Below are 12,257 nucleotides of genomic sequence, written 5' to 3'. Positions count from 1 at the left end.
TGTAAACTGGGTGTGGTAGTGGATACCATAATCTCAGCACCTGTAAACTGGGTGTGGTAGTGGATACCTATAATCTCAGCACTTGGGAGGATAGTTACAAGCTCAAAGTTAGCCTAGGTTACACAGTACACAGAGAGTGAAGGGAAAACAACAAAACCAGCATACAAACCTCCTGCTCAGGCAGATTCTCAGCAATTTCTCCTTCATCAACTGCTTCCCCCCTTTCTTCTTTCTCCCTCTTTATCTTCTGAATCCTCTCCCTCTTCACATTGCCTGCACTCACGAGCACACTTTTCAAAGCCCGAAGACCAAAGTCATAATGGCTTTGAGAAGACAGCTGCTCATCACACAGTCTGAAAGTGAAAACATTTTCTTTAAAAACAGCACCCTTTATGCAGACAGTAGTTAATGTTAGGGACTCAGGGGGGGTCTGAAAGAGTGGGGACTGCGGACAGGACATTAGCTACCTGCCAAGCTAGAACCCTGTCCATGAATGACCCTCAGCTACTCACTTAAAGAATGGGACGATTTTGTTGGCGAGGACCTCAGCAGTCCGGAAGCCCTGTGAGTACAGCATGACTTGCGCAATCAGCTGCCTATCAGGCTTGGTCATTGCCAAGCTCCGGAACAGCTTCTTGAGGTTGTCAGGGAGGTTGGAGCGACCTGCATAGCCTGGGTTCATGGTGATGAAGATAGCCATGTCTGGGCTAACCTTGACTTGTTTGTTCAGCAGCTCACAAGTAATGGGGGCAGAGGCTGAAATTAGATGACATGAACTTACTAAAGAAACAAAACAGAAACACCTGAATGTCTCTAAATTGATAGAACATCACTTAGTCCCTTACTGACCTCAAGACCAAAGCCCAGGACTCCTGGGGTGAGGGGGGCTTTGAGGGGCCGCTTTCACCAGCCAGGCGAAACCCCTCTCAGACCTAATGTCACTCAAGCACACAGAGGGGCAGCTATCAAGGCACCCGAGGCAAGCCGCTCCCCGACTCTGTGTGCAAACATGCTGAATGTCAGCAACTGCAGCAGCAGAACAAACCCGTCAGTGAATTTGACTGTGGAGATCATGATCATGACAATTAGCTTCTCTTAGCATCAGCTCAACTTATAAAACAAATCCTATAGCCACCTGAACATGTGTTTACTGTGAGTGACTATTGGGTAGTTCTGATAATTCTGTTTTCTTCTGGTTTGGGAGATTCTTTATAAGACAAGTTGCTTTGGCTATGGAGTAAAAGTTAAAAAAAAAAAAAAGAAAGAAAGAAAAAAAAAGAGGTAGGCACAGACAGGGAAAACCTTACACCAGCCTAGAATACATCTTCAGGTACCAAACCTACTTTCACCACATGTGCCTGGGCTGTTAGATACAAGAAGAAATGCTATCCCCAGAGTCTTTCAGGACACCTATTCCTATGCTGACAGAGGACTCACCCTACAAATCAGATGGTGGGGACACTGATGTCAAACAGGAGGCTGGCTTCCCAGCGGTGATAGAAGTGTCACTGAGGGGCTGGAGAAATGGCTCAGTGGTTTAAGAGCATTGCCTGCTCTTCCAAAGGTCCTGAGTTCAATTCCCAGCAACCACATGATGGCTCACAACCATCTGTAATGAGGTCTGGTGCCCTCTTCTAACCTACAGATATACACACACAGACAGAATATTGTATACATAATAAATAAATAAATATTGAAAAAAAAAAAAAAGAAGTGTCACTGAAGGCCACACGTGTAGAAGGGAATGGGGCTGTGACCTTGGCTTTGCAGAGGATGCACTGCTTCAGGACAAGGAACTGGTTCTAGTGCTGCCCAGCACCAGGAAACAAAACCAATCGCTAACCATGACTCACTACACTGCAAATGATTTCAGAGCAGATTTCCCTCCAGCTCCTCAGTGATAACGACAACAACAACAAACCCACAGGAAAGTCTTACTTTTATCGTAGTTAGGGTTGGAATGCTCCCGCAGTGCCTCTTGTATGCACTGCACCTGCTGGGACACGGCTGAGAGCATCCGCTCCTCCAGGCGGTTAAACTCATCAAAGCAGCCCCATGCGCCCACCTGGCAAAGCCCCACAAAGATACGTCCCATTGCCTAGAATGAAAGGAACCAAAGAAACTTAAACCATTTGTTATGGACTGACTTGTGTCTCTTCCCAAAGTTATCTTTCCATGTCCTAACTCCAACATAACTATATTTGGACAGAGCCCCTACAGGAGGTAAAATTCAGGGAGACACTAGTCAGAGGACTGGTGTTCTTGTAGGAGTAAATTATCAGAACTCATTCTTCCCGCTGCCTCTCCCTTCCCCTCTGCTCACAGAGAAAAGACACATGCTCAGACAGTGGGAAAGCAGCACCTAGACACAGGGAGCCAATTCTAACAAAACCACAGTGGGCTTCCAGCTTCCAGGACTATGTGGAGACATCTTGTAGTTTGAGGTGTGCAGCTTGTGATAACTGCAGCTGACTTGTCCAACCCTGAGCAAGTCACACTTTGTTGGAACCTTCAACTACTCCCTTCAACTGCGATGAGACCTTCGATTTCCAGGTACCTCCCAATGCGGAAATTCAGTGAGTCACTCTTCATTCACACAGAGCATCACCATTACAAGGATGCACCGAGAAATGCATCTCCATCCTGTGCCAATACCTCGACAAAGCTGGTTTTTTCTTGTCACTTTGTTAGTGTAGAAAACCCTTTCCACAATAGTCACTGTTTTCAGACATATGTCAGCTAGCACAGACGGAGGTGCAGCATAGGGGAAGCACACTTGCCTAGCGTTTAGGTCTGACCCCTGGTTTGGGAAGGGAGAATAGTTATTGCTACAGGGGACAGTGCAGCCTGCTAGCCCAGCTGAGATAGGATTATGAGTGCCAGGTCAGCCTGGACTACATGAGGAAACCCAGTCTCTCAGATACATAATTACACAGACAGACAGGCAATGACCATTTTCAACAAACAATAACAGTCAACTTTGAGACTATGAAGGTCAAGTTCATAGTGACTTCAGTGTGTGTGCTGGGCTCTGTCACAGCTCAGAACGGCACCAGGGAAGTAAGGCCTGCAGTACTGAGTCTTTTTTTTTTTTTTGGTTTTTCGAGACAGGGTTTCTCTGTGGTTTTGGAGCCCGTCCTGGAACTAGCTCTTGTAGACCAGACTAGTCTCGAACTCACAAAGATCCGCCTGCCTCTGCCTCCCAAGTGCTGGGATTAAAGGCGTGCGCCACCACCGCCCGGCTAGTACTGAGTCTTTTGAGAGGGGAAAATGGTTTTAGATATTTTGAGGAAAAAAAGTCTTACCTGGAAATCGAAGGTCTCATCACAGTTGAAGACCAGGACAAAGCGACCCAGCTGATGGCCGAGGGCTTTGACTGACTCTGTCTTCCCGGTTCCAGCAGGTCCTGTTATTTGAAAGAAAAGCAATCTAGTACTCAAATTCATTACCTAATTGGTAGTAAATTCTTAGCTTGAAGAGAGCCATAAATGTATTTTAAAATCCAGATGTAATAAATACAAGGAAATTAAAGATTTTAGAATATAGAAACCATGGGATAAAGAAACGCATCCAAACATTCAGCGTGATATGTAAAAATTACAGGTGACATGACGCCATCTGTGCAGATTTGAGAAATAACTCACCAAATGGAGAGCCTCCAAGCCTGGCCTCCAGAGCTTGTGTCATTGTCAAATAGCAACGGTCAGTGAGGGGCGTCTGCACCAGCTTGTCTTGAACACCCAGGTACTCAAAGCCATAGTTAAACTTGGCATTTGCCATCTGAATGGACAGCTGCTGCAGCACATCAGTTTGCTTAGGGTCGAAGTAAAATCTCATCTGGCTGAGCCATTCAAAAGATTTGGCATTGTCAATTTTGCTTTTGATCAAGGACCTGGTCACATCCCTTTGGTGAACCAACTCTGTGATCTGAGGAAGCGAAAATTTGTCATAAGCTAAAGTAAGATGTGTTCATTGTGTCTGCAGCCTATCTTTTTATATTAGGATTCGGACCCAGTTATAGCGACTAGCAGCAAATATTCCAAACCCCAAACAGAACTTCATCCACAGGGACAGTGGAATAACCAAACAACAGTATCACAGACTCAGAGCTATAGAAAACACAAAAGCCAAAAACCTACCATAAGCAACAGCCCTGTGCAGCTGAACAAGAAAGAGAACAGTTTTCTCTTTCTCGTGTCTACTCCAGGGGTGCCCTCTTTGTATCACCACGCTGCTGCCATCACCCCTCTCGGGAGAAGATGACAGGACACAGTACACTCTCAAAAAGATGGTCACCACCTTCTTACTCCCATACAGGCACCCAACTCCTCCATAAGATATCCTACTTTTGTGGGTGTACATACACAGGCCCGCAAGTGTGTGCAGAGGCCTTGGTCAACTCTGGGTGTAACCTTTTAGCGGACTCCACTTTTGTTCTTCGAGCAGTTTTTCCAGGATCTGGGACACTGGAATGCAGGCCCTCACGCTACTGCAGCAAGCATTTTATCAACCTAGGTATCACCAAGACTACCTTTACAGAGGACTGAAGACACAAGACTACCCTAGTCTACACTGAATGCCTATGTACACTCACTAGAACACGGGCAAAAGTCTCATGTAAACCAGACTGGCCTAGATTTCCCGATCTTCCCGCCTCTACCTCTCCAAAGCTAACATTACAGGCGTAGTTCACAACTCCCAGTTTACTTTTCTTTTTTTTTTGTTTTTTTTCGAGACAGGGTTTCTCTGTGGTTTTGGAGCGAAAATTTATTTTATTATTTTAATTATGTGTGTGGGTGCATGCGTGTGTGTGTGTGTGTGTGTATGTGTGTGTGATATGCACATGAATGCAAATGCCCACAGAGGTCAGAGATCCTCCTGGAGCTGGGGTTACTGAACCTGATGTAGGTGCTGGGAACTGAACTCAGGTCCTCAGGAAGAGCAGTACGTGCTCCTAATCATGGAATCATCTCTCTAGCCCCCCCCCCCCAAAAGATCCACTTTTAAGCCTCTTTTCCTTTTGCCACTTGGGCTGCGAGGGAAGACAGGGTCAGGCATGAGGCTCACCAAGTGCTCCAGCTTCCGTCTTCGGAGAGGGGGCTGCTCCATGAGGACAGAGTCTGCTAACACGTTGAGAGTGACCTCCACATTGCTCAGCACAGACTGTAAGGGGGCCACATCACCACCTCCCCCAACGCTGCTTAGTGCATTCTCCACGTTTTCAGACCAGGCTATTTGGGCTGACAATACCACTAATTGGGCCTGAAAGAAATAAGACAGGAGATCAGAGTCACTGTTTTTGAGATGGGGTGTCATTCTTGGGGTAGCCTTTCTGTCTCACCTCCCAAAGAGCTAGACTACAAGTCAGTCAGAGCTTCAAACTGCCCACTTCTACTAAAGATTACCTGATATTTATCAATCCAAGTAATATAGGTATTTGGGTCAATTGAAGTTGCTTTTCCAAAAATCTCCACTTCTGTAACAGACTCTGCCAGAAGCTTAGCCAGGGTGACTCTCATCTCCTTTTCCACCAGAGTGAGCCATTCATTGATTTTGGGGTGTTCAGTGATAGACACTGGAGTTTTAAACATAACCTGAAGATAAAACCATTTCAAGAGTTAAGAAGTGCAAGTGTGTGAGAGAAGTCCCTAAGCCATAGATGTACTGCGCCTACCTCCTCTCCTTCTCGAGACGAAATGCCAAGGACCACAGAGTTGTCCTCATTTAAGATGATGCTGGAAACGCCAGCGAACATTTTCTTGAAGTGCTTCTGTAACTTAGCTACATTCTTGCTATTTCCAATGATTTCAAGCAAATCCTCATCACCCACAAAGTAGAACCTGAAATCAAAACAACCCAGTGGCTACTACCTGGTGTACAGAATGTGACTGAGCAAATATCTAAGTACAGGAGGAGGTGGCTAGAAAGGAAAACCTCCAGCCTAACTTAAATTTCATGCAAATACCTGCCAGGGCTTGGTGAGAGAAAAGTTTACAATAAGATTTGGAAGAATTCAGTGTCAATCACTAAAGTCACTTTGACAACATCTGCTCCACTCGCCATAGCAAACTCCTTGGAAAGGAGGAGAGGCCACACAGGAAGTAGCAGAGCTAGACCCTGGAGTGAGCAAGTGGCTTGCCAGGAAAATGAGTTTAGTAAACGGAGATGGAAAACTGGGAGTTCAGAGGGCATTAGAAACCAGTGCCACAAGGCAGATGACTCAGCGACTTGGCCATGGATACCCCTGACTTCAAAACTGAGCAACACCAGGAAGGGAGAGCAAAGCACAGCTAAACTTGGCTCCCTCAGACTCACCTGGGGAAAGACGATCTCTCTCGCTCTAGGTATTCCCCCAATGCTTTCTGGATCTTTCCGAGCAGGTCTGCCAACCGTTCCAGAGACCTCTGTACTCCCTGTATGTTCAGAACATCCATCACAAGTGGAGACTTGGATACTTTTTTCATCAGAGCCAAAAACTCTGTGCTGATACTAGAGAACAAAGGAGAGCTGGTCAGCCTTTGCAGAGGCTCCTTAGCCCTGCCTGCGCTTCAGCCTGCTGGAACCAGCCATACCTCTGGAAGCGCTGGGTTTCCACGGGCAGCAGATGTTTGATGTCCGCGCTGCCTGTGAAGATGCCCTCCAAATAGACCCAGCGCCTCTGCACATCAATCCACACGTCAAAGAGAGCCATGATCCGGTTCAGCTTGTCTTCCCAGCTCAGGGCATCTTCTTCAAAAACCTGGTGGGTACACAGGAGGGCAGAGCTCAACCATTAACCTTTTCCTTCAGGGATATGCCAAAGCTCATAGAAAACTGCAAATTAGGGCCGGGCAGCGGTGCTGCACAATTTTAATCCCAGCAACTCGGGAGGTGGAGGCAGGCAAATTTCTGTGAATTCAAGCCCAGCCTAGTCTACAGAGCGAGTTCCAGGACAGGCTCCAAGGCTACAGAGAAACCCTGTCTCAGGAAAAAACATTGCACACTAGGGTCCTACCAAGTTGTCTGATCCACATTTTACATAAACAGACACCTGAGGTTAATCCCTGAGTGCAAGAAAGTGTCCTGGCAGCGCACCTTATAGTATGGAGAGAGCTTCATGGCAGACACACTGTTGATATGCTCCTTGACCTTGTTGAAGAGGTCATCCCAGCCTCGGATCAGGCGGCATTTGTTCTGATAGTTGACCAAGTCGAGTTCATATGTATTCCACACTTCCCGTATCTGAGGGGAGCCAGAAAGAGCCCATTACCAGCACAAATCAGCACTCAGCATTTGCAGGGCACCAAACATTGGGGACAGAGATATGTAGATGACAATGCTTCATTTTACACAGTCAAATCCATACAACAGCCTGATACCCATTCCCATCACTTGCCTGTTTCAAAAATTCTTCCAAAGCCATTTCCCCTTGTGCCACTAGCAGTACATCCTTGACAACAGCTTCATTCTTCTGGAGGTCAACATCCCAGATCTGGCCCAGGGTCAGCTCAGAAACCACCCAATTAACATGAAGCCTCTTCATCAGCTGCTTCCAGTGACGGTCTTTAAGCGCTTCAGATTTCAATTCAATTACCAACATATTTATCTGTGCAGCAGACAAACAGGACGTGAGCAGGTGTCTTCTGAAAAGACATCCAGCACCCACATGTGACAGTCACCTACCTTCATATAGCCTTTCAACAACCTCTGAACAAACTCATAGGAGGCATACTGCCGAAGCCGTGCAGGGAAGTTCTTCAGCTGGTTCAAGAGCCCATCTAAGTTTTGTCGAAGCTGTCAGGAGACACAGAATGGAGTCTCTCAAATACATAGACACAGACACACATTCCACTACTGAATGGTTTTGGGTTTTTTTAAAAAAATTTCCTTCTGATACATGATCTTATGTATCCAAGGCTAGCCTAGAAGTTACAAAGGCCCACCTGCGCCCACCAGCCAGAGTTCTGGGGACTGAGCCTAAGGTTTTATGCATGCTCAGCAAGTGTTCTACCTACTGAGCTATAATCTTGTGAATGGCTCCAGAACAAGGTTCAGTCTGGATGAAGCACATGAATTAACACTTAAGGACATAAGTGACAGCTTGTGAACTTGCTAATAAACAGACCCACAGACATCTACTTCAACAAGTTACCTTACGAGGCTGAACTGAGACCCATGGTTGCTCCTTCATTTGATCAATTTGTTCCCAGACCTTAGAAAGTTCTGACCAAACACCTTTGAGGTCCTGTAATTCCTCCAAAGCCACCTGTGATTGAAAACAGCAAGGCAGTTGAACTAGGGACATTAAAGCAGTTCACAAATTAGCAACAAAAACGAAAACCACCTTGGCATGTGGCAGGCAGGGCCCTTGGGATCATCAGGACAGTGGAGGAGTCTGGCAGAGCAGTTCCTTACCTGTACACGCTCCTCACTGCCACTGAGGAGTCCCGTGTCTGTCAGTTCCAGTGCTTCCTTGGCCTTTGCACATTTCTCTCTGTCATCCTTCAGCCGGCCAAACTTCCCTTCATATATGGTGAGGGCCTGAAGAGCCTCCTCAGGGCGCAGATTGCCCTGAAACAGCCAGAGCACAAAGAGTGGCAGTACTGTTCCAGGAGAGGGGAGTCCTGGGGCTTAAAGACACTGGAGGGCCAATAGTGACAAGACAAAAATCACGTCTCTCCATGATGTACACAGCTTGCACCCGCCTTGTGAAGCTTCAGCTGTTTTGAAAAATTAAATTCTAAATTTTAAGCATACCCAAGGACAGTTTAGAAACAGCAAAACTAGTTTAATGATTTAAGAACACCTTCTGGGGGGGCTGGAGGGCTAGCTCAGGCATTCAGAGCACTGGTCACTCTTTTCCAAAGGACCTTTGAGTCCTAGCACCCAAATGGTGGCTCTCAACTGTCTCTGACTCCAAGGGATCTGGCACCCTCTTCTGGCCTCCAGAGACACTGTAGACACATGGTGCACAGACAAGCATGAAAGAACAACACCCACAGACATTAAATAAACAAATATAAGTAAAACCACCTCATGACTTAAATGACTATCACTCTGAGTAAATAAATGACTACACTGGCTTTCACATTTACTATCTACAAATACTCAGGGCACTAGGTAAGATCTCTACCAGTTACATTTCCAGTGTCTTTCTTATTCCTATTGCTTTTATCTTGCTAAGCTGTCCTAAACTCACACACTCAAGTGATCCTTCTGCCTCAGCCTACATGATTAGTTGCCAGTCCAGCCTTTTAATTAGAGAAGGGCAATCTTGTCTTTAGTATTGGAAAGCTAAACCCAGCACAGCTTCCTATGTCTGACAGAAACAACCCACACTGTGCTGCAGGTTGGCAGGCTTAGTGAAGCTCACCGTGACAGGTTTGGTCTTTTCCCAATCTGTCAACAGATCGGTGGTGCGACTTTCCACAGCTCGGTCCTCCTGCACAATCTTCATTTGCAGGTTTGCCACCTGTTGCTGAATGGCAGAGTCCTTCCGGCGCATGATGTCGTTGAAGGCCCCCCACTCACCCTCAATGTTGTCAATGTAAAGCCAAGAAGGCGGGAACTGGAACCTTTGTTTTTCCAGCAGACGCTGACCATTGCGGTAGAGCTGTGAGAGTTAAAAGATAATTTGCTTTTTCCCTCTATAACAACAGAAGAAACTACTGCCAAAGTCCCAACAAGAAGGACCCCCATGACTAGAGAACACACAGACCAAGGTTTCTGCTCTCCTACAATTGTTCACCTCCAGATTACTGTGGTCACAGAGGCTGCAGTGGCCTGTAGTTACTGTACCTAACAACACCCAGTGGGGACAGAGTACACTGCGCTGCGCTTCATCCCTTTATCCTAGATTGTAACTCAGCTCCTAAGCACTTGAAAACAGTAACAGACTTAAGCAGACAGTGGTTCTCAAACCTAACTGTGCATGATAATCACCCAGAGCTGTTAAAATATAGAGCACAGACACCCATGGTGCTAGTGTCTACCCTCCTTTTTTCTTCACATGTATTTATTGTTTTGTGTGTGTGTGTGTGTGTGTGCGCGCGCATGGGAGGTAGAAAACAACTTGTAGAAGTCGGTTCTCTTTTTTACCATGTGGTTCTAGGGAAAACTGAAGTCATCAGGCTTGGCAGCAGGTGCCTTTAACCACTCAGTCATGTCTCTGCTCCCACCAGCCTCTGAGATAAGACCTTGTTACGAAGACTAATCTGGACTGCAGGTGTGTGCTGTCACCAGGTTCCATTCTAACAAGCACACCGGTGGTTATGTAGCTTATGGCCACACTGTAAGAAATGCTCCTTCAGGTGCTGAGTCCCTCAGTGTTCCCCCAGAACACAGACATTAACAGGTAATCAAGGGCCAGACGTGAGAACTCACTTCTACTTGCTTCTCAAACTGCTTGATCTTCCGTTTTAGAGACTGAACATAGGTGATGAAGGTCACTGCATCAGAGGTGCTTGCTGTGTCCACAGAGTGCTGCTCCAGCTCTTGGCGAGACTATTGGAGAGAAGGCTGTATTTTACCATGGGGCCAGGCTTAACCTGCAGCAGCCAGTCCCCTGGGCAACATCCCCGCTCCTCACCTTTGAGATCTGGGAATGGAACTCTGTCATGTTGGTCCCCAGCATCTGCCCAAACTTGCTGAGAACCTCCTTATGCCAGGAGTCATACTTCAGGTTGACCTTGGACTGGACCTGCAGGTGAAGAGACACACAACAGTGCTCTGTAAGTCCTTTCCTGGAGTGTTTCTAAGTCCAAAACAGAGCCAAACACCAACACAGCTTTCGCTCTCCAGATACTTTGCAAGAACAAGCTGAGCTCACCTTGCCGTAATCTATCACCACTGGTCCAAACTCTTTCTTGGTTTCTGCGTTGTCAAAGGTTCCTCTGGCTTTCCTTATCTGGACCAGGAGAGCTTGCCACTTGTTGAGATCTTCCCCAAGCCTGTTGTAGATGTTTTCTGCTTGCATATCCCATAAACATTGGTACTGAAGCCAAACCTGCAAATAAGGAACACAGCTCAAGTTTAGCCTGCTGTTCTGTAGAACATATTAGTAATCACTATGTCCATGGTCCAAGTTCTTGTCTTTATACTAATAAAGACCATTACTTCGGAGTCTCAGAATTTATATAGCAAAAGGAGAAAATTTACTTTTCTTGAAAACCATTGTTAAAACTCCATAATATGCCAGGCAGTGGAGGCACACGCCTTTAATCCCAGCACTTAGAACAGGTAGAGGCAGATGGATCTCTACGAGTTTGAGGCCAGTCTGGTCTACAAAGTGAGTTCTAGGACAGCCAGGTTTGTTACTCAGAGAAACCCCGTCTCGAAATAAAAAAGACCCAACAATATTTATCCTACTATTTACTCACTCTTGGCTTTAAATAAGGAAATATCACTGAGCGGTGGTGGTGCACACCTTTAATCCTAGCACTGTGAGGCAGAGACAGGTAGACCTCTGTGAGTTCAAGGCACAAGTGGTCTACAGAGCTACTTCCAGATCAGCCCAAGCTACATAGCAGGACTCAGCCAGGTGAAGGGACACACATGTGTACTCCAAACTCTCAGGAGTTTAGGGTTTAGGTTAGACTGGTCTACAAAGCAAGTAACAGCCAGGGCTAGAATAAAGAATAAGACTCTGTCTCAAAATAAATAAACATGTAGAAGATAGATAATAAGTAAATAAAGCACATATTGCCCATTGGGCCATATTACCTTCCCAGTACTTTTTTCTTTCTTTCGTCCTTTTTTGGTGGTGTTGGGGATTGAACCCAGGCCCTCTGAGCTACAACCCAGCCCTTTTCTCATACTCTTGCAAGTCCAGAATAGAGTAGACATTGCATTTGGGTGGGATTAAGAGCATCTTACCTTCACATACTGCTCAACTTCAGTCACAATGCCCATGACTGCAGAGTATGACTCTTCCAGGGCGACGGGGCCATCGGGCATGCGTGTCAATGCATTCCGATAGAACTTCTCCTCCTCGGTCAATTCATAATGCACTCCCACCTGAACAACAAGCGTCAGACGTGAATGTTAAACAGTGTACACAAAGCCAGTCTCAGTCACTTTTTATTTACTAAAAATGACTCAAAAAAAGTCACCATCAAAAGGCATTAGAGACAATATTCACTTTCTCCAGCCACAAGTAACATGAAGCCTTGTTAAATATTTTTTTTTCTTTTGGTTTTTCGAGACAGGGTTTCTCTGTGGTTTTGGAGCCTGTCCTGGAACTAGCTCTTGTAGACCAGGCTGGTCTCGAATTCACAGAG

The 12,257-nt window shown here is 46.2% G+C and overlaps 1 protein-coding gene across 1 annotated transcript in view; it reads right to left on the bottom strand.

The window, feature by feature from the left end:
* Positions 1 to 12,257, bottom strand: part of Dync1h1 (dynein cytoplasmic 1 heavy chain 1) — a 67,867-nt gene that overhangs the window by 31,712 nt on the left and 23,898 nt on the right. Inside the window, exons 12-31 of the mRNA XM_005343558.3 lie at positions 11,854 to 11,994; positions 10,808 to 10,984; positions 10,568 to 10,678; positions 10,363 to 10,482; positions 9,353 to 9,592; positions 8,395 to 8,550; positions 8,132 to 8,245; positions 7,663 to 7,773; positions 7,376 to 7,585; positions 7,075 to 7,221; positions 6,573 to 6,739; positions 6,316 to 6,489; positions 5,675 to 5,840; positions 5,406 to 5,594; positions 5,068 to 5,262; positions 3,645 to 3,927; positions 3,306 to 3,406; positions 1,939 to 2,098; positions 513 to 756; positions 170 to 353 (exon numbers count right to left, since the gene is read on the bottom strand). Coding sequence (XP_005343615.1) covers positions 170 to 353; positions 513 to 756; positions 1,939 to 2,098; positions 3,306 to 3,406; positions 3,645 to 3,927; positions 5,068 to 5,262; positions 5,406 to 5,594; positions 5,675 to 5,840; positions 6,316 to 6,489; positions 6,573 to 6,739; positions 7,075 to 7,221; positions 7,376 to 7,585; positions 7,663 to 7,773; positions 8,132 to 8,245; positions 8,395 to 8,550; positions 9,353 to 9,592; positions 10,363 to 10,482; positions 10,568 to 10,678; positions 10,808 to 10,984; positions 11,854 to 11,994 — 3,390 coding nt within the window. The remainder of the gene's footprint in view (positions 1 to 169; positions 354 to 512; positions 757 to 1,938; positions 2,099 to 3,305; positions 3,407 to 3,644; positions 3,928 to 5,067; positions 5,263 to 5,405; positions 5,595 to 5,674; positions 5,841 to 6,315; positions 6,490 to 6,572; positions 6,740 to 7,074; positions 7,222 to 7,375; positions 7,586 to 7,662; positions 7,774 to 8,131; positions 8,246 to 8,394; positions 8,551 to 9,352; positions 9,593 to 10,362; positions 10,483 to 10,567; positions 10,679 to 10,807; positions 10,985 to 11,853; positions 11,995 to 12,257) is intronic.

Source organism: Microtus ochrogaster, chromosome 1 (genome assembly GCF_000317375.1).
Source record: "Microtus ochrogaster isolate Prairie Vole_2 chromosome 1, MicOch1.0, whole genome shotgun sequence".
NCBI classification, from domain to species: domain Eukaryota; kingdom Metazoa; phylum Chordata; class Mammalia; order Rodentia; family Cricetidae; genus Microtus; species Microtus ochrogaster.
This window is presented reverse-complemented; position numbering and strand designations above follow the sequence as displayed.